The sequence below is a fragment of the Penicillium cinerascens genome (assembly GCF_028974065.1).
Source record: "Penicillium cinerascens strain IBT 15544 chromosome Unknown contig_16_segment0_segment0, whole genome shotgun sequence".
Lineage (NCBI taxonomy): Eukaryota > Fungi > Ascomycota > Eurotiomycetes > Eurotiales > Aspergillaceae > Penicillium > Penicillium cinerascens.
The window spans coordinates 2054514-2073889 of NW_026695286.1; the positions used below are offsets into that span (position 1 = coordinate 2054514).

Here is a 19376-nt window from a genome sequence, read left to right on the forward strand (position 1 = left end):
AGATGGGCAAAGCGACAACAAAAAGTTTGAAGACCAAGGGTAAGAGGAGCGAGATGGTGGGTAGCAAGGGGAGGTGAAGCAGGTTTCGTAAGACAAGGGGAAAAAGCAGATAAGTGCGATCAGAGGGCCATGATGGAGGTGATGTTTAAACGAAAGGATTGAAGGTCCTGGTAGTCAGTCCTTAGGACATTGAAGTGCGTACGTGTTGAAAGTAAAAAAAGTCAAGTTCCGAGTATGGAAAAGCCCGAATGAAGTCAATTCTGCCAAATAAATCGTCCGTAAAAATACACGTGTGTAAGGTACATTCAATTCCGATATCCCATACGAACGCCCCAGATAGAATGTGCCTCGGGTATCATTGTGATGCAGTTGCCAAAATATGCGGCGATGTTTCGCTGACATGAAAATAAATAACAAACATGGAAGGTTGAACCATCAGGTCATGATGCAGGAATAGCATACGGCGACCCAAGTGTGTCGCCGGAATCCTGGGTGTTGATATCAACTGCGTTGGATATCTTAAGTGACGGGACAGGAGCCTTCATATCCTCAATAGGCAGTGAGTTGCGGTCTGGAGTCGAAACACTGGTTGCGCGAGAAGTGCTGGACTCAGGATCCGTGGGGCTAGAAGTAGTCGACATGTCCTCGGACATGGTATAATTGGAAACTGACTCGACGTGAGCGCACTGCGAAGATCCCGACTTCATGGGCTCCTCGGGTTGAGCCGATAGTTGGATGTCGATGGCTTCGTAGAAGAGCATAAAAGCTCCACCCTGTGACATGACATTGCCTTCACTAACCATCTGCACGTCGTCGTCGCTGAGACGATACCACCGCTCGGGTTTTTCCTTGTCCCCCTCGGCCTGCAGAACCTCGTCAGGGACAGGAGCAGGAAACTCTGCAGTAGGGTATTTGCGATAGCAGATATAATGCCCATTTTCATGTCGACCGTAGTGTGTGATAATGGCTCGCAGTTCGTACTGCCTGCAGGGAAGACGGACAGACTCGCCTGGGCGAGGTAGCATTGTCTCGGAAGGGTTGGTCACCCATCGCTCGATCGCGTCCCCGGACTTCTCGGCAATCCGAGTCCCGAGGCACCAGTCATTCAGATCCAGAATCTTGGGGAATTTGACTGCGGCCTGGTTCTTTTTCAACATGCCTGTCATCTCATCGAAGAGACTGCGGTTGATGTGAACTGCGAGACACTGGGGAGCCCGCGCAATAACGGCCTGTCGTGATTTGGTGGTAGTGACTCGGTTTTTGGAAGGAATGTGGCATTTATCGGCCAAAGTCTTTTCTGCAAAATCATCCTCCTCCAAGGCCGCCTTCACGGCCGCAAGCCTGGCCTCCGCAGAAGTTCGAACAGCCTCTGACAAGCCTGGCGATTGTGACCGATCGATTAGATCTTCGTCTTCCGAGAGATCGCCAAGAAGGCTTTTCAGTTGTTCGTGTGCCCTCAGTAATGTGCACTTGGCACACTCCACACCCTCGATGGGCTCCAAGGTCATATATTGATCCAGACACTCGCGCACGTCATATTCAAACTTGCCTCCAAGGGGCACGGTAAGGCAGTTAAACGGGATAAGCGACAACCCTTCTGTCCACCCACACCTCATGCACCCCACTCGCTGGGCGAGCAAGCCCTCAAGAGGGTTGCGCAATGACGATTTCTCGATGACGGGGGTCTCTATGTTTTCATCCGCTGGCGCTGCATTCTGGACAATATCTCGGAGAATATTCTCCTCTGGGCCGGTCATTTTGAGCCCCACGTTTTTTGTCTCTCCCCTGGAAGCTTGTTGGATTTCGATGTCGATTTGATCCACCACTTTCGAGAAGTACTCCTGCGCATCCTGTTGCTGCCAGCTGCTCATAGATTTGAGGTCCGCGGGAATCCAGTGCTTGCCTCCGTAGTTTGATGCACTGTTGAGCAGGTCGATAATACCCTTCAGCGCCTGGTGTGTCGAGAACGAGCCCTTTTCCCCCAGCGCATCAACATTTTGACCTAGAAAGGCGGAAAGGGACTTTAGCGAGGCGAGTCCCTGAATGATGCTGTTCTGATAGCAAGAGTTGTCCCAGTTTCCCAACCCGGAAGGTACGGCATCCTTGTTATTGCCGAGGAGGGCGCTCCCAAGACCTGAAAGGGATCGTGATCGAGGAAAGAACGGGAAGGAGTTGTTGTCGAGCCCGAAGATACGCTGCATCGCCTCATGTTTCAGGTGAAAGGTCATCTGTGAAGGGCTCGGGGCGGAGGGGTCCGAGTACGACATGCGGGAATCTAACGCGACGACGAGTCGAGAGGGTGTGAGGTAGACGAGGATGTTCCAGAGGAGACGGATCAGCGAAACCGGGGCGAAACCAAAGTGATCCAGAAACAAATAGATAGAGAAAACGGCGACGAGGGCACAGGCGAATGTTTGATTGTTTAACAGGCCCGTGAGAGTAGTTTCATCGTGGGTGCTTCGGCTTGCGTAATGGATGGGGCCGTTGGAGAAGATGTCAGGTCCCTCTCTGCGAGCATTCATGGCGTAAGGAGGGAAATAAGAGAGCCGCAGCAGCAGGAAGACCTGTAAAGCATGGGCCGTGTGGTATGATCACGGATCACAGTGGGTGGAAGAAGGTGGAGAAGGAGACTTTGTATACAATCTTTCAGTTGATCTGGAGCTGCGCTGTAGGTCCATCGCGCCCACCGCAAACTTTTTTTATCGATAGCAGTGTCTCCACACAAAGTTTCACTCTCTTTCAGAACAAATCCCACCATGGCGAAGAACAAGCGTGAGTCTCAAATTCCTGTTTCTACATGTATTTACTGACAATTCACCAGCTAAGACGGATAACTCCCGTGCAGCACGCCGGGCAGCGTCCCCCAGCTTGGACGTGGACAAGTCCTTGACCTCTTTGCCCCGAGCTGAATCTCCAAACGTTAAACGTCCCTCCGTCTTGTCCGATCGCAGGAATTCTGGTATCCAGAAGAAGCAGAAGCAGAAGAAGTTGACAAGGGCACAGCGTTTGAGACAGCAGAAGGGCATGGATAGAGCTGAGGCGGTCTTGGACCAGATGGAAATCAAAAAGGTCAGAAGTGCGAGCCGACAAAAGACTGTCAAAGATCGGAGGGTATGTATTTTTATTTGCTATGAGCCGCAGGTCTACTTGTGGTATTACGTGCTAACCAAAATGTTTCACATTAGGGCGAATGGGAAGAACTCAACCGGAAATCGACCGCATTTGCAGCTCTCCAACAAGACGATGCGGGAGACGATGACGATGACGATGACGATGCCATGGCCGAAAATCCCGAGAAACCCAAGACCAAACCAAATCCTTTCGCATCTGCAAATGTGGCGGAGACCCCGGCTGCGAGCGACCCTGCGCTGCTTGACGAAGATGATGAGATCACCTGAGGACATGGCCTCTCGATATGAGTGATGACTGGAAACTATTTTCTCGGCCTGAGTTGGTTGATCATGCGCTCGATTTCGGTGATTGCGGGACCGGACGCTTTGCTTCGGAGGAGTTCAAGGGTGTTCACGTCTTTGGCCTTTTGCGCCTCTTCGCCCGCCTTGACGATCATTCCACATTTCACCCACATTTCAATTCGGTCCGCGACGGGCAGGTTTGTGCATTTCGGGACGAATATGGAGGCAAGCTTTGTGTTTCCGGCGCCCAGGACCTCGTTATAGAAAGCCTTCGTTTGTATGTCAGCATATGTGCAAACAAATAAGATTAGAAATCTTACCTCCCATCCGATTGGGGACTTCTTATTCTTGCCAAGTTCTTCCAGCTCACCCCAATCGCGTTTAGCCACCAAGGCTCTGAGTCTCAGCCACCAGTAGGTCTTTTCAGGCATCTTGAATTCAGCTTGCATCTTGTGCGCTCGTTTCCCGTAGCCTGCTCGAATAAGTCTGTATATCGTCTCGTTCAGACTGAGGCCGAGGAATTCGTTGTGGTCGGCAAGATCTTTGTCGAGTGTCTCCTGGGCTTTGAGCAGTTGGGAAGCCTCGGACACCAACTTCTGGTGTAACATAACCGTCGGGTCTTTGGAGTCTGACAGCAGGCGGGCGGCGAGGTGGAGCTTCTCTGTCTTGCGCTGCAGGTCCGTTTCTTTTGTAGCTTCCGACAGCAAGACATTCGAGCCCTCAATAGGCCGATCGTCTTGGTAGTAAAGATCCTTCAGTAGTTCCGTATCTTGGCCTCGTGCATCTGTCTCGACTAAAGCGGATGCCATAGGACGAGTGTTTATCATGCGGAAGAAGCTAGCCAGAGGAAGCTTGCCCTTTAGGTGGAGGAGCACATAGTTCACAAGATCGTCGTCACCACTTTCAATTGCCTTGTCAAGAGCCATTTCGTCCTCTTCCATGTTCAGTAATAGGGGCACTTGTTTCCCAGCTCGTGGTTCATGGTTCAACAGCTGGGTAGCCAAGTACGATCGTCCCTCATCATAAGCTGTCTGGGCAATAATTTCGAAGGAGATGCCTGGCTTCCCCTCCAGCCTTTGTACAATCAGCTTGCACACGGCTTCATCGTCTACCGTGGAAACCCGGACTTTCTGACTGGCCCAACGAACATAGATTCGGTCCGCAGGAATCTGGAGATACTCGGATACCCGGATCGCAAGAAGATATTCATGACGGCTGATAAGACGTTCGATGAGTCCCTCTGGTGTCAGGCGGAGATATTGCTCATATGAAATAGGTAAGCCGACTTGATAATCTCTGGCTGCTGTGAGGACTCGGAGCTTTTCAGTCATTTCCACAAATTCATCACTGTTGTAGAGTTCAAGCACTGATTTCCCAAAGGACGCGGCTTTCAGTAGCCGCTTCTGCCAGTAGACATCGAACTCATAGCCAGCTGCTTTAATACACGCATCTACTGCGGCGGGGAGGCTCGAGCGAATCCGCTGAATGTTCTCGTCGGCTTTTGGTGACTTCTTCTCTAGCTGGTCCACGGAATCGAGAAGCACCGAGGCAGGGGATGAAGAGCCCACTCGGAATATTTCTTGCGTCACGTCTGGATTGGATTAGCGCCTGCCCAATCCATCGCTTCGTTGCGCAACATACCGGTGACCTTGTGCAAGAACTCGCACGTATCGTTAGTGACGAGACGGACCCCGTCTAACTCGGAAATAACGTGCACACGGCCATCATAATAATACTTTGATGCCGAACCGCTGGGTCCGACGAGATGAATCTCATCTTCCCAAGCCAGAATGACTGCGTCGTCACCGCACCAGTTCACCGAGCTGGGAGCCACACGAGACTTTGAGTCGTACTCGCTGAGTTTACTCTGAAAGTCAATGCTGACAACCCATAACTTCCCCTCCCCAGTAAACAGTGCGACGAAGCGCCCAGTCGGTGACACGCTAACGTGCTTGAATGGACCATCTTGTAAGATCTTATCCTCCGCTTCCGTGGCGTCGACCAAAAAGACCGTCTTATCAACGGCCAGTAGAACCTCCACTGACCGCGAAAGCGTGTGCGCAGGTGGAATCAAGGACCACGATGACACCTCGCCTTCTGGGCAAGGTGCGAGGAGTCTGGGTCGAGGCTCGTCATACTTGGAAACAGCAATCAGCTGATTGTTAGAGAGCAATGCCACAAGGCCGGAAGTCCAGAATTGGCAGGCTCTCACGCCGTATTCTTCGGCGCCCTGCATGTTGTCAACTCGGAATGCCTCAGCCAGCCCATAAAGATAGAGATAAAACTCACGTTTCCAAGAGAGAATGAAGTAAACTCGCCGTCTAGGCCGAAATAGCGGCGGACGGTGCCGTCCTCGGAAACAACCAGGAGCTCTTCTTTGTCGGACCAGCCGAGCCCGCGGATAGTAGCTTGCTCCCACTGTAATTAGATTAGCATACCTGAATACCATCAAATCAAAGCAAAATTGGCACACATTGATGGTATTAATGTGCTTCCCCGAGCAAGAATAGATCTCAATGCTAGACCGGGAGCTTTGCGAATCCCGCAACCTGAACGGTTTGCTCTCATCACGATAGAGAGCTGCGGAACACTTCCGTTTAGCTTAGACTCAATACTCGGATCAAATTGAAACATACCGATAGCACCTCCGTAGGGCGCGCCCGCAACGATGTAGTTCTCAAGCTCCACGTCCTCACCGAAGATGGCGTCATACACGGGGATTTTGCGATAGAAACTGTCGCCGACCTTTTCCCAGTTGGCAAGAGGGTTTGAGGGAGCCATTAATGGGCAGTTTTTTGTCACGGACGATGGCTCTGAAGAGACCATCAACCCATGCCCCGTGTTGTGGTTGATGATGGGCGGCGGTGCAGTTCCGCGGCCTGCTATGGGATGCACGCTAGTCCTAATTTAGCACAGTTCGTGCCTCCATCGACAGGCATCAAGGCATCAATCATCCATCTCGATTGTCCGGCACCCCCCTCCATCCAACCTTACCTCGGCCTTGTCTCACCCCAGGAAATCAATGACATATGGCGTACCAGAATGGATGATTTCAGCCTGGAGGATACCGTGCGACAGCTCTCTGACCTCGAAGTGGCCCTGTTCCTGTGTCTTGTCGCGCGTGAACACTGTTTGATCGAAACCACGAGAGACGGCATCCACGATCTTGCCAAAGAGCTAGCCTTGGTATGGAAAAAGCTTCAAGGCTTTCGAATGATGGCTCCAACTTACATGATGGATAGGTCTGCTCAAATGCCTTTGACTTGTCTTATTCCATTCTGGATTGTTGTGAGACAACATCCATTGAGGACATTCACAATGAGATCCTCACGGCAGATGCTCGGAAACATCAAGACCGTCCATCATATTTCCGGTTGAAGACCGCCTCAGTATGTATTTGAAAGAAAATCCTACTTACACAAATCGGAACTGATCAAAGAAGTCCAGTAATCTCTCATCGCCTATGACTCCTCGAGATCGCAGCAGGTCACCGATCCCGAGCTCATTGCCTGATGATACCAATGTGGTCAACATTGTCATCGCCCAAAATTTCAACCTGGTTGACGAGGACGTCCAAGTCCAGACTTTACAGGTAAGCATCCTATTCCGATATTTGGTTATCAGAACGCTAATAGTCACTTCAGTTAATGCGAACTAAGAAGTTGGTAACTGAAATAGGCATCCTGAATGCTCCTACAGACTTTCTTTTCATTCCTCTCGTGGTGCGAGAGACTGATCAGCTTCGACCACGACTAAAGACACATTTGGTCAGTACCCTCGTGGCTTCCACCCCTCCTGGGGCCTTTTCTAACTTAATCGGTACAGAGTGAACATCTATTGATCTCACATTACCACGACCCCGCCGATGGCTACGTATATCTCGAGGAGAATGACTGGCTATCGGACGGTCAAATATCTGCGTCTTCTGTCATTCACTCACCAAAGACCTTTGAAAAGACAAGCGCCAAAGTCGATCGCCTGGTACGCATTTCCACTCTGACTTCAGTTGTATCCGGTTAACTCATTATTTTGTGCAGGCAATAGATAAGCTTCGAGAAGCGAGCGACTCTGTAACAAGCAGTGCGGAGGTGGTTCGGTATATCCAAGATATCGTTGTTTTCCTACGGCTCAGTCGTGCAGTTGCTGGCGGGGTATCTGCTAAGGCGAACAACGACTTCGCTCGATTTGCCCAGTAAGCCAGGATTAGCCGTTTCCCATTTCACAAAATTCTCAGGTTGTTGACCGTTGCCAGGTTTCTTGCGCCCCTGCATGGGATTGACTATCTCACGCCATCGATTGTAGCTTTGGCTGCGAGGAAAGTGTTTCGCCACCGCATTGTCGTTGCGACTCCTGATGATGATCGAAGCCTGCAATACGGAAGTGGACTAGAAGCTGTCTCTTCTGTTCTGGTCGATGTTACGCCCGACTCAATATTGGATGGCGTCCTGGCATTGGAGCCTCCAATATAAGGACAGAAACTATTTAAGCGCTAGCAGGTCTCGAGTTTTCCAAAACAATTAGAATATCCTCAATGAATTCAATGTCAATTGCCTCTTAAAGGCAAGTGCCTATTTTCCATAGGCACTCCTGATAATATCCATGAGGCTATCTTTAAAACGCTATCCATACAGAAGAGCAAGCAGGCCAAGTCGGCAAAACCAGTTCTCAATTCGAGGTTCTCGGTCTCGTTCTGAGCTTGAGGAACAGATCAGGAGGGGTGTACTTTTTCTCCTGACACCGATCTCCATGGATCTGCCCTTCACGGAAACCATCCATTGCCTTGGAGTGATTGCGCCACTCGGTCAAAACGGTATCGATCTCCATCTTAGAATCGCCGACAAGAGCATCCATTTTGATATCATTCCGGTCGTAGCCAAATGGATCTTCCAGTTGGGAGCCAATGCCTTCAATACCGTAGAGGGTAAAGATAACCAGGCTGACGATGGGAATAGCCCACCAGCCCATCTCGTCGACCATAGCGAATGGAAGAACGCATCCAAACAAGGCGAGAACCTGCTTCTGGTGAATTCTAGAGTTCGTTATTAGCATCACATCCTTGAAATTCAAAAATTGAGATATTGGAACTCACAGATGAGCTACTGGCATGGGTGTCAACTTGATAGTCTCCATCCTGCCATACGCATCCAGAAGAGCATTGAGCTGCGCCTGCATCTGGCTTGCACCAGGCGCATTAAACCAGCCGCGATCCTCGCCACGTTTGATGAACCCGTCCACGAAGAAAGTTAACTGATACGGCAGACCAAGTCCCTCGTCCTCGTGTCCCTCCAATCCGGCTGGGAGTAGGCCCGCATAGTCGGGATTATAAGCCGCAGAGCCACGCTCGCCCAAGTCATTTCCAAACACGCTACCCAATTCCCAGGCGGCACCCCATTCAGCGCGCAAGTGATTCTTGACAGCGTACGGAATGGCCATCATGATCCGAATAGTGCGCTCGATATCTTCACGCTCGGCTGGCGTAGGCGGGCCGCGCGTCGAGCTGTAGCTGTTGGTAAGGATTGTGCGTGTTAAGTTGCGAACACAAGTGTTCATTGAGCTCATGCCATTGCGCCCATCCCAGAACCGATTGTAGGAGGTCTGGTTCCTGAAGACGAGGATCAAGCCTACGACGATGGATAGTGATGGGATCTGGTTGGAGGTAATTAGGTAGGCCCTTGAAAAGGATTTGGGAAAGACCTACGATGCTAGAGGGTATTCCGACGGTATCAAAGGCATAAGTGTCGAGGTATACGACAAAGGCCGTAAACACGGCATGCAGAAACACGGGTAGCAATATCTCCACGTGGATTGCTCCCTTGATGAAGCGAAATACCAGTGGCCATCTACAAACCGTGTCAGACACCTTGATTGTACTCCAGCTGTAGTAAGAGCTCACCTTCTTGGCTTTCGACGTGATGACAGCAGGTGAGGGTGTGTGGTTCGTCGCTGGTGGTGATTCCCGACCAAAGAGGTGTTTTGGCGACTCAGAGTCGGGGTCGGCGGCTCGCTGAAGTTCAGCGGCATCGCGTGGGTTGGCAATAACGATCCCAGTAGATCGACGCCGGGGTACAGTAAACACCGCTGTGTCAAGGTTACGACGTAACGGTTTACCCAACGGATGATCAACCTGGAAAGTCGCGGGGAAGCAACTTTGACAGGTTTCTCAAGATTGGTCCGTGTGATGGGCGGCGGACGCTATGGTCACTCTTCCTGCACGGTGACATCGCCAATAAGTTGCTGTACTCTATATCGTCTACACTCCACCCGACACCGAGCGGATGTTGCCTAAGGTTGATCATCCACACCGCCCTTAGGAGACATCGGGACGCGTCGTGATTGTTTATCATTTTCACGAACAACATCTTTCCCATACCACCATGCCTAGAGGTAACAATCCCACCAATGGACGCGTTTTCAAACCCGCTCGTCAGCCAACGGCCTTGACGCATCCCCGAGCATTCGCCGCGTTGGAACACAAGATGAACGCCCCTGGTGATCATAATCAACCGCACCAACTGAACTGCCATCCGGCCCCCCCAGCGCGTGTGGCTGGTTCCAAGACACTTGATGATGCACAAGAGGGACTCTTGATTCAGTGGATTCGGCAGGTAAAAGAGCTATTTTCTCTACCTACGGCATCTCAAATCACAACAAGCGCGAGCCAAATTCTGAATCGTGACGGGAACGACACCAAGATCAGCCAGACTTGGGTTAATCACTTCATCAAACGCCTACCAGATGACTTGAAACCGTTTAAATCGCGTTCTTCCAAGAAGAGACGTCTCGAACCATCAGATTTGGCGATTTTGCAGCATTGGTTTGACCGTTTGGAGGCTTTGATTGCCGGGATTTCTCCATCAAACATCTATAATTTCGACGAAACTGTTTTCCAAATCGGCCGGGGAAACAAGCCGGTCATGGTCCTTGCCAGCAACACTGAGCCAGTGCCTTGTATCCGCTCGAATAGAACCTATTGTGAATGGACAACCACGATGGAATGCATCGCCGCGGACGGGTGGGTAGCAGCTCCATATGTCGTTATTCAAAGCGACCGTATTCTCGACGAGTGGTCGGCGGCTAGTGGACTTCCCAGCGGGACTACGTTCAATCATACTCCGAACGGTCGAATCACTGAGAAGGCTGCATGGGAATGGATCCAATTTTTCCATCACCAAACCAAAGATCGCGCCGCAGATGGTCAACCTCGGCTCGTACTCTTTAGAGGTCAACCTCAAAATCTGACCTTCAATTTCCTCCAATTTCGCGAGAAACACCTGATCATCCCATTCTGTTTTCCGCCGAACATAGGACATCTGATGCAACCCTTCGACGTCAAACCTTTCCAAAGTTACAAGGACTATTGGAAGCGAAAATATTACCGGACCCCGCCTGACGACGCCGATGACGAGAAAACAGACTTCATCGCCGAATTCGCTCCCGTCCGTGAGGAAACATTGAAGCCTCAGGTTATCACGGATGCATTTGCCGACAACGGTATATTCCCATTTAATAGGTACAAGAAGATTCAACCGCTACAAGCTGGCCCATCCAACATGCCGGCAGATTGGTCGCACGGTGAGTGGTAAGTGACCAGACTCCAAACGATGGAGAAGTCGACACCTCTCATATTGAGGAAACACAGATTTGTTAGGGAACATTGAAATCTCACTAGGCTAAGAAGCCTACACGTGTAGCTACGTGAACCATCTTAGATCAGATTCACAATATATCGATTCGACAGAACTCCAAGGATGCCAGATATACGATCTCCTGGGCAGGACTATGCATCTTGCTTTCACCACATTTTCTCCCAAGCTCGGCGCCTTCAGTACATTTGCATCAGCTCAGCCTTCCTCCTCTCCTCCCATCCACCATCTTCCCAGAATTTGCATTCCTCGTCAACTTCAGCCTTTCCAGAATACAAGTCCGCTTCGGTCGAAATGACGAATTTCGTACGATGATACACCTTCCAAAACACGAACATAACTGCCCAGAAAGCCAGTCCGAAATACGAGGTCACGAATCCCTGCACATCAAAAGGCTTGAAGACCGAGAAGTAGAAGTATACCCAGTCCCTACGTAAACAGGTGTTAGCCTCGCCTCCGCTCAAGAAAAGGGCGCGTCGGAAACGGAAAACTTACATGGCAAACCCGAAAGCAGGGTCAATGAATTGCGCTGCCGGCTCGAAGATCGATCGTCGGACAGAAGGGACAGGGGGGCACTTGAGGAGTTCCATCACAAGTGCTTTGTTATCCCAGATCGCTTCGATTGAAAGTTGCATTTCAGCTTGGAACCCAAGGCGAGTAAACCAGGGAACGGGAAACAGCCAAAGCGTAGAGATATGGATAGCACGATTCGGCAGTTGGAGACGAAAAGCATGTTGCAGCTTGGCAGCGACAACCATCCGGGGAAGACTATCAGATCACAGGTCAATGCACCTAGCCTGCACTTGCGGCTACGAATCATGTTATGCCATGTTAATCAAGTGTTTTACTACTACCCTGTATTTGTTTTGGTCTGTTTCTAGTCTTTATGGTCACTACTATCATTATGGCGCAGAGCAGCCACCCTCTCTAGAAGGAATATGAGCACCACTTAATCTATAACCTTGATTTGAGTTCCAAGCTTGTCATATTCCTAGATATGGTAAAATTTTAGAAATTCGGGATCTACATACACCTTCCTCCTCCCTTTCATCATCCTGAACTAAAGCCCGTGATGATAAGCGGGTATATTAAACGATGGGAGGGTGGAGTGTCAACAAGGAAACGCCGGTTTTGCCATGAGCACCTAGAAAATCAAATTGGACATATGAACGCTATGGAGAAATGCAGCGGATGTGAGCTCAGATGGGCTTCAATCATGGAGGAAGATTGCAGCCGGAAACGAGAAATATGAAAATGGTAAGATGTAAGATGCAAAATGTGGTGAGGCTCGCTCAATGGAGCCATGACAGTCAATTCACGCAATGTTTCTGTAGATGGTCCCAATATCATCTGTAGGCGTATATACTCCACGATGACAGATTATGGCATTCCCGCTCGGCCGTCAAAGGCCAGGGGACCCGAGTCATTTCGCGGAGTTAGCGGGTTATCATCCGACGTCTCCGAGCGAACAGGCGTGTCGGCCCGGAGGTGGGCATGTCGACTAGTAGGGACATTAAGAGGTAGAGTCGATTGCCAACCTGGAATGTTCGCGGTGGCACTGCGAGAAAGGTCGTCGTTGCTCGCATTTGGAGCGGGGGAATCGGAGCCTCCAGTATCCTCCGTGTCCGCATCGGGGGCCTGTTCATCCTGCAGATGCAGATTCTCAACATCGGTGACCAGATCCGGTTCTTCAGGATGGGGTTCTAATTGATTCTGTGTCTCTTGGTCTCCATTTTGTTGTACACTTGCGAGTGATTGCGTCTCCGAGCGCGTTGCGGCCTCGTTGTCTTCCCCTGCATGCGCAGGCTCTTCTTGGACGCTTCCCTCTTCGTGATCATTCGAGTCATCGACTTCAGCACTCAAATCAGTGAACGCCCGGCAGTTAGGACACTGGAACATGGGGTAATCTGGCGAGTGCAACAAGCGACTGATGCATTTGTAGTGCCAGACATGGGCACAAGCTGCCATGAACAGACACTGGTAGGGCCGCTGCGACACAGTTAGCGACGTGAAACAGCGAGTATGAAAAGGAACGACGAACCAAGACGGAACCAAGACAGATAGAACATTCGCGACAGCCAGAATAATCGGCGGTTTCCCCTTTGCCCAGGTTTTTGATCAGGCTTTCGGTGTTTTTACTATGATGACGTTAGCCAAGGCATCAAACACGATGTGTGAGACTGCATACTTAAACTCGTTTTGCTGCTTTTGCCAGGCCCGATTGCACTCGATACGAATTCGCACACATCGGAAGATCATCTCCTCTCCTCCCCGGAAATCAATGCCTAGTTGTACAATATCGCCATCCTTGATGGAATACAGGCGAGACACCATGTTCGGCTGGCTCAAGCGCATGTGGTTCAGGAACGTGCCCGACGAGCTGCCCACATCCTTTATGTGCCACTGACCATTGATGTACATGAACTCGCAGTGCTTTCGACTCACCACCTTTGACTTGAAGCCCACGGGGGAATCAGAGGGTTCGGAGGGATTGGGGTTGGGAATCCCATCGCGCTCCGAGTATCGACCGACCCGAATGACGCAGCTTTCGGAGGGAAGTGTGCGCGAAATGGGAATGAATGGCAACGAAGGTCGAGAACTCTGGTAAGAGTCCTGATAGGGGAAAAACCTAATGGTCGCCTTCTGTGGAGGTTTTGATGGTGAGGACTGGTTCTCCGCCGGGGTCGTGTCCGTCAGTACTGGAGTGTCGCTCACCGCAGCAACCGGTTCGGGTGACGACGTGGGCGCATCTGGGATGGCGGTTTGACCCAAATTTCGCGGGGGGCGACCTTGCACAGCGGATGCACTCCTCAGCCGCGCCATGGCATGAGTTGTCAGGCTCGGCTCGTCGGGAGGTGTCGATCGCGATGATTCAGTAAACGAGATCTGGCTGTCGACGAGATCGTGGGAGCTGGAGGTGGGCGCAGAGGTGTAGCGAGACAGTGTCGGTTGATCAGTTTCGGGGCATGGAGGAGTGGAGTTCCCCACTTGCGTTGAAGAAGATGGAGAAACAGAGCCGGACGGTGTCGTTGGCGACAACCACGGCACTCGGCTACTCAAACTGGGGCGGGAGCGCTGACCACTGGGGGAGGAGTGGGAGAGATTTTGGGTGTAGGCTCGTAGCTGACTGAAGCGGCGAAGACGCCCCGGGCGAGGAGGGTCGGAAAGCGAGGCGGAGGCGGTGGCAGTTGAGGTCGACATGGGGCTCAGTTCTTCGTGCAGTCTGCACGCGCGACGGGCAAAGAAACAATCTTTCTACCCAGGACCAGTTGGCCTGGGATCTCGAATCTCAAAGGGAGGATCGCGGGCGGTGGGTAGATTCTAGGGCCTGGGATCCGGGTCTGCGATCTGGGGCTGCGATTTGGGTCTGGGATGTGGGATCTGCAGTCTGCAATCTGCGACTGGGCTAAAAGGCGAGGGCTTCACCAAGACATGATTGATGATTGAAGGAAACAAAGAGCGGGAGCCAAGGCCAAAACGGGAGGAGAGACAGAATACCGGAGAGCAGGAATCCAGAAAGGTATGATGTGACCGAGTTTAATGGAACAGAGAACCAGAGAACCAGAGAACCAGCCTTCCCTTGTCATTCCCATCTAAGATTCTACACCAGGCGGGCTTGTCGTGGGCTGAAATTAAGCGACCAACGAGATCCAGGCAATCCTCGCTAGGCCGAGGACTAGAGAAACTAGGTGAAGAGCGCGATAGTGACAACATCCGCATCAAATGGTTATGCGGGATCTTGCCTTGTCATCATTGCCTTTTGCGGGGAAATTAGCCTCCACTTGGAGCCATGCGTTGCCTGCGTAGGATTAGCCGACGCTCCATGTGATTTTGTATATGCAGTTCTTCACGCGGCCAGATCATCCCATTGATCAGCTGCACTGCTGCAACGTCCTAATCACAAGGCGTTGACCTCATTGGATTTCGGGCACGGACCCGACTGGAAGAATGTGAAAGCCCTGGAGTCTTGGGCGTGGCACATATACACAGTTTTTGCTATATTCCGATAGCTGCTGCCCGGGTAACTATAGTTGCATGGCGCTGATCGTGCATAGAAGTGTCAAGTGCAAATGCGGTGCCCAAGTGCATCCGGCGATCGGATTGGTGGCAGCTCTCGGCATGATGTGACGTGCAAGCTTCAGCCTCTAGCATCGTCGCAGTAGAGAAATAAAAGGTAGACTGGTAGAGTGGTCAAACCACATGTCTGTACTGTGATCGTGGCCAAGGCTATTTGGTTAATTAGTATTAATTTTCTGTTCATCTTTGAATCTGTTATCAGTGGAGGCAGAAAAGACCGGAGGGGGAAGGAGACTGGAGACTGGAGACTAACTAGTGAGCTCCTGCAACCTCTTTCTCTCTTCCACCTCCCCTCCTTCCTCGACCTCCCACCCCTGGAGTCGGTGTCAACTGAAGCTCCACCCTTTGACCTCCCTATCACGCGCCGCCTTTTTCTGTGTTCCCATCCCAGAACCTTGGACACGGTTATATGCAACGGTCTCCAGCCTCCACCTTTGGCCGCTTTCACCTCCCCGCGGAATTTGCCCTCCCCAACCCCCACCCTCTTCGTGTCTCGATTGCTGGTAGTGCTCTGATGCGGGTCTGTTGAGGAGGCATGAGTGGAATCGTGACCACCTGTCGGTCGTGCCTATCGGCCGTCGACCAATGGTGTCATATCTCGGACTGCTTGGGCGGCGGCCGGTCTCGAGATGGCATCTACGAAGCCACCTTGGCCGATAATGAACGGGAAGCTGTCTCAGACCTGCTCAGCTATCTTGAAAACGTACGTCTTAGTTTGAGATTTCAAACTCCCCCGGTCGGCCTATTCGGTCTCGTTACGCCACTCATTGCTAACCCCCCTGTCCAGCGCAACGAAACCGACTTTTTCGCCGGAGAGCCGCTACGAGCTCTGAGCACTCTCGTTTATTCCGATAACGTCGACCTACAACGCAGCGCGAGCTTGACATTCGCTGAAATCACAGAACGAGGTGCGTGCGACGCTATCAATGGAGGGAATGCAATCCCTGACGTCTTACCTACAGATGTGCGCGAAGTCGACCGAGACACCTTAGAGCCCATCCTCTTCCTGCTCCAGAGCTCTGATATCGAAGTCCAACGAGCCGCCAGCGCCGCGCTTGGCAATCTGGCTGTAAATGGTATGCACCGTGGAAGCTTCCATGGCCCGTCCCGACCGCTGACTCGATATAGCTGAAAACAAAGTTCTGATCGTCGCCCTCGGAGGGCTGGCCCCTCTGATCCGCCAGATGATGTCGCCGAATGTGGAAGTGCAATGTAATGCGGTCGGCTGTATAACCAATCTGGCCACGCACGAGGAGAACAAGGCCAAGATTGCTCGCTCGGGAGCGCTGGGTCCTCTGATCCGCCTGGCAAAGTCGAAGGATATGCGTGTGCAGCGTAATGCGACCGGTGCACTGCTCAACATGACACATTCTGGTGAGTAGCTTTGGGTCCGGAGGCAGTGGTAGGAATACAAGGCTAACTGGACAATCAGACGACAACCGACAGCAACTCGTTAACGCCGGTGCCATTCCCGTTCTCGTCCAACTCCTCTCGTCGCCCGATGTTGACGTCCAATATTACTGCACAACTGCTCTCAGCAACATCGCCGTCGACTCGACCAATCGCAAACGGCTCGCTCAAACAGAGGGTCGGCTGGTCCAGTCTTTGGTCCATCTCATGGATTCTTCCACACCCAAGGTCCAGTGCCAAGCGGCGCTCGCTCTGCGCAATCTTGCCTCCGACGAGAAATACCAGCTGGAGATTGTCCGAGCGAAGGGACTTTCTCCGTTGTTGCGACTGCTCCAGTCGTCCTATCTTCCTCTTATACTCTCCGCCGTTGCCTGTATTCGCAACATTTCTATTCATCCTCTCAACGAATCCCCGATCATCGAAGCCGGCTTCCTGAAGCCTCTTGTGGATCTGCTGGGTTCAACTGACAACGAAGAGATTCAATGCCATGCCATCTCCACGCTCCGCAACCTTGCGGCTAGCTCTGATCGTAACAAAGAACTCGTCCTACAGGCCGGCGCAGTTCAGAAGTGCAAGGATCTCGTTCTCCGGGTCCCACTGACCGTCCAATCCGAAATGACCGCTGCCATCGCTGTACTGGCTCTCAGCGATGATCTCAAATCTCATCTTCTCAATCTCGGCGTCTTCGACGTTTTGATACCGCTGACCAACTCGGAGAGTATCGAGGTGCAAGGGAACAGCGCGGCTGCCCTGGGCAACCTGTCTTCCAAAGGTACATACATTGATGCTTTCTCCACCTCCCCATACATCTAGACCCTGCTGAATCAACCACTAACATGGGTATAGTGGGAGACTACTCGATCTTTGTGCGCGACTGGGCAGACCCGAACGGCGGCATTCACGGTTATCTCCAGCGTTTCCTTGCCAGCGGAGATCCGACCTTCCAGCACATTGCCATCTGGACTCTTCTCCAACTGCTCGAGTCGGAAGACCAGAAGCTCATCGGCTACATCTCCAAGTCCGACGATATTGTACAGATGGTGAAATCAATCTCCGACAAGAACATCGAGTCCGATGAGGAGGATGCGGACGACGGCGAGGGTGAAGTCATCGCTCTTGCACGGCGATGCCTGGAGTTGCTGGGAGCTGGTCCCAAGCAGACCCTGGTCGAAACGTAAAGCCTCCTGATTTTTTGACGTGCGCGGCAACCCACTTTTCAGTCCTTTCGTACCTCTTTTGGCGACTCCGCTCTTGTTGATTCCCTCTTTTTCTTCCCTTGGGTGTTAGTATGGGCATTCAATCCACCGAATTCGGTTTTTTGGTCAGCAGGCATATGGAGTGGTCAGGGCCTTTCGCGTTTTCCCCGTTTCTTCCATGTCCACGCTATTTCTGGGCTGGTTCCGCTGTCTCTTCCATGTTTCTACGCATACACCGTGTATTCAAGCTAGATATGGGCCTTTCATAATTAATTCGTGCCATGGGAACTTTTCGTGAGCTCGTAGCACATACAGAGGGGCGGGGAAACCTACTTCCGGGCCGGCCATAGCTCTCCCCCGGCAGAAAAATCGATTATCTGTCAACCATCAACTTTTCCAATTCTTTGCCCTCGAGGGCTTTACACAATGGCAACCTCTCTTCCGCCTGTGGCCGTCCCTGGCCAACGCCTGGGCTCTGTAGCCACGTACTCTGCCGGACCTGGAACACACGTGCAGCAATCCAACATCTATGCCTCCATCGCTGGTCCCGTCATCGTCGATCCCGCTCAACCCAAGACCCAAACAAAGTCAACCCTGCGAGTCTCGCGGGTGATTCCTGGCGCGAATCAGATAGGCGCAGCTCCGTCGAAAACCTCAGCCTCTACCACGAAGTCAAGGCCCAGATACAACACCTTGCCCGCAGTGGACTCCATCGTCCTGGCCCGTGTCACCCGAGTTCAAAAGCGACAAGCCGCAGTCTCCATTCTCGTTGTGCTTGACGACGCCTCCGCAGCAAACCCAGATCCCTCGAAACTCGCTTCAGATAACGATAACGTCGCCTCCATCCTGACATCCGCCGCCAACCCGGAGAACCACAGCAACACTGACGAGCTACGCTTCCAGGCGCTGATCCGCAAGGAAGATGTACGTGCTGTCGAGAAGGACCGCGTTGTCATGGATGAGATGTTCCGCGTCGGCGATATCGTTCGCGGCTCGGTCATCTCCCTTGGTGACCAGAGTTTCTACTACATCACCACTGCCCGCAACGACCTGGGTGTGGTGATGGCTCGCAGCGATGCTGGAAACATGATGTTCCCCATCAGTTGGAAGGAGATGAGGGACCCTGTCACCGGTGCCGGTGAACAAAGAAAGGTTGCTCGCCCGTTTTGAGGGGCTTGTTGCCTTTTATTACCGAACTCTTGGTCTCCATTACAACATGGTCATTGAGTAATTTGATGCTATCGACAGCCTCTCATTTCAAAATGTCTGGGCTGTGACTGAACAGAGGAACCCCTTCGTTCCCCAGGCACACCAAGCATCCCCGCATTGCAGCATAGGACACAAAACACCGCCAAACTTGAACCTCCATCAAGTTGAAATAACTTGGCAAGGTTCCTCTCCTGGGAAAGATATGAGGCTTCTATGAGGGGCACGTCCATTCCAGACAACCAACCCTCCAGATCGGCCAGTGCTGCGTCCTACCTCCCTGCAACCGGCAACGCAAGTTAGCCAACTTCGCGCGTGGGAACTCAAACCAGTCCCCACCAAAATTATGTGATACCCACCGACTGATGAATGAAACAGGTCCAGGACCTACTTTCTCGTCTATTGTTCCATTCCCTTCGCGTATTTCACCA

General features: G+C 51.9%; 10 protein-coding genes across 10 annotated transcripts; 5 read left to right on the forward strand and 5 right to left on the reverse strand.

The window, feature by feature from the left end:
- Positions 1-440: 440 nt before the first annotated feature.
- On the reverse strand, positions 441-2522 carry N7498_000744 (ubiquitin-specific protease UBP1; the record flags this gene model as incomplete). Its single annotated transcript, XM_058447807.1, has 1 exon — positions 441-2522. The coding sequence occupies one exon, from the start codon at positions 2520-2522 to the stop codon at positions 441-443; it is 2082 nt and encodes a 693-aa protein (XP_058313218.1).
- Positions 2523-2756: 234 nt separating this feature from the next.
- On the forward strand, positions 2757-3398 carry N7498_000745 (Alb1 domain-containing protein; the record flags this gene model as incomplete). The annotated part of the gene is made up of 3 exons (XM_058447808.1): positions 2757-2772; positions 2822-3111; positions 3186-3398. The coding sequence occupies 3 exons, from the start codon at positions 2757-2759 to the stop codon at positions 3396-3398; spliced, it is 519 nt and encodes a 172-aa protein (XP_058313219.1).
- Positions 3399-3433: 35 nt separating this feature from the next.
- Positions 3434-6194, reverse strand: vp16 (tethering complex subunit VPS16; the record flags this gene model as incomplete). Its single annotated transcript, XM_058447809.1, has 6 exons — positions 3434-3682; positions 3734-5004; positions 5055-5643; positions 5703-5831; positions 5887-5993; positions 6050-6194. 6 exons carry the CDS (start codon positions 6192-6194, stop codon positions 3434-3436), a joined length of 2490 nt encoding a protein of 829 aa, XP_058313220.1.
- A 261-nt stretch (positions 6195-6455) lies between these two features.
- N7498_000747 (uncharacterized protein) lies at positions 6456-7882 on the forward strand (the record flags this gene model as incomplete). Its single annotated transcript, XM_058447810.1, has 7 exons — positions 6456-6599; positions 6656-6802; positions 6853-7005; positions 7058-7180; positions 7239-7394; positions 7451-7605; positions 7666-7882. The coding sequence occupies 7 exons, from the start codon at positions 6456-6458 to the stop codon at positions 7880-7882; spliced, it is 1095 nt and encodes a 364-aa protein (XP_058313221.1).
- Positions 7883-8078: 196 nt separating this feature from the next.
- On the reverse strand, positions 8079-9434 carry N7498_000748 (bestrophin family protein; the record flags this gene model as incomplete). The annotated part of the gene is made up of 4 exons (XM_058447811.1): positions 8079-8442; positions 8503-9059; positions 9112-9253; positions 9307-9434. 4 exons carry the CDS (start codon positions 9432-9434, stop codon positions 8079-8081), a joined length of 1191 nt encoding a protein of 396 aa, XP_058313222.1.
- Positions 9435-9787: 353 nt separating this feature from the next.
- On the forward strand, positions 9788-10996 carry N7498_000749 (transposase; the record flags this gene model as incomplete). The annotated part of the gene is made up of 1 exon (XM_058447812.1): positions 9788-10996. The coding sequence occupies one exon, from the start codon at positions 9788-9790 to the stop codon at positions 10994-10996; it is 1209 nt and encodes a 402-aa protein (XP_058313223.1).
- A 239-nt stretch (positions 10997-11235) lies between these two features.
- Positions 11236-11691, reverse strand: N7498_000750 (uncharacterized protein; the record flags this gene model as incomplete). The annotated part of the gene is made up of 2 exons (XM_058447813.1): positions 11236-11485; positions 11552-11691. 2 exons carry the CDS (start codon positions 11689-11691, stop codon positions 11236-11238), a joined length of 390 nt encoding a protein of 129 aa, XP_058313224.1.
- A 745-nt stretch (positions 11692-12436) lies between these two features.
- On the reverse strand, positions 12437-14257 carry N7498_000751 (FHA domain protein; the record flags this gene model as incomplete). Its single annotated transcript, XM_058447814.1, has 3 exons — positions 12437-13045; positions 13098-13194; positions 13245-14257. The coding sequence occupies 3 exons, from the start codon at positions 14255-14257 to the stop codon at positions 12437-12439; spliced, it is 1719 nt and encodes a 572-aa protein (XP_058313225.1).
- A 1411-nt stretch (positions 14258-15668) lies between these two features.
- vac8 (protein anchor VAC8) lies at positions 15669-17721 on the forward strand (the record flags this gene model as incomplete). Its single annotated transcript, XM_058447815.1, has 6 exons — positions 15669-15836; positions 15921-16041; positions 16096-16209; positions 16262-16507; positions 16566-17315; positions 17390-17721. The coding sequence occupies 6 exons, from the start codon at positions 15669-15671 to the stop codon at positions 17719-17721; spliced, it is 1731 nt and encodes a 576-aa protein (XP_058313226.1).
- Positions 17722-18165: 444 nt separating this feature from the next.
- N7498_000753 (exosome non-catalytic core subunit CSL4) lies at positions 18166-18909 on the forward strand (the record flags this gene model as incomplete). Its single annotated transcript, XM_058447816.1, has 1 exon — positions 18166-18909. One exon carries the CDS (start codon positions 18166-18168, stop codon positions 18907-18909), a length of 744 nt encoding a protein of 247 aa, XP_058313227.1.
- Positions 18910-19376: the final 467 nt, after the last annotated feature.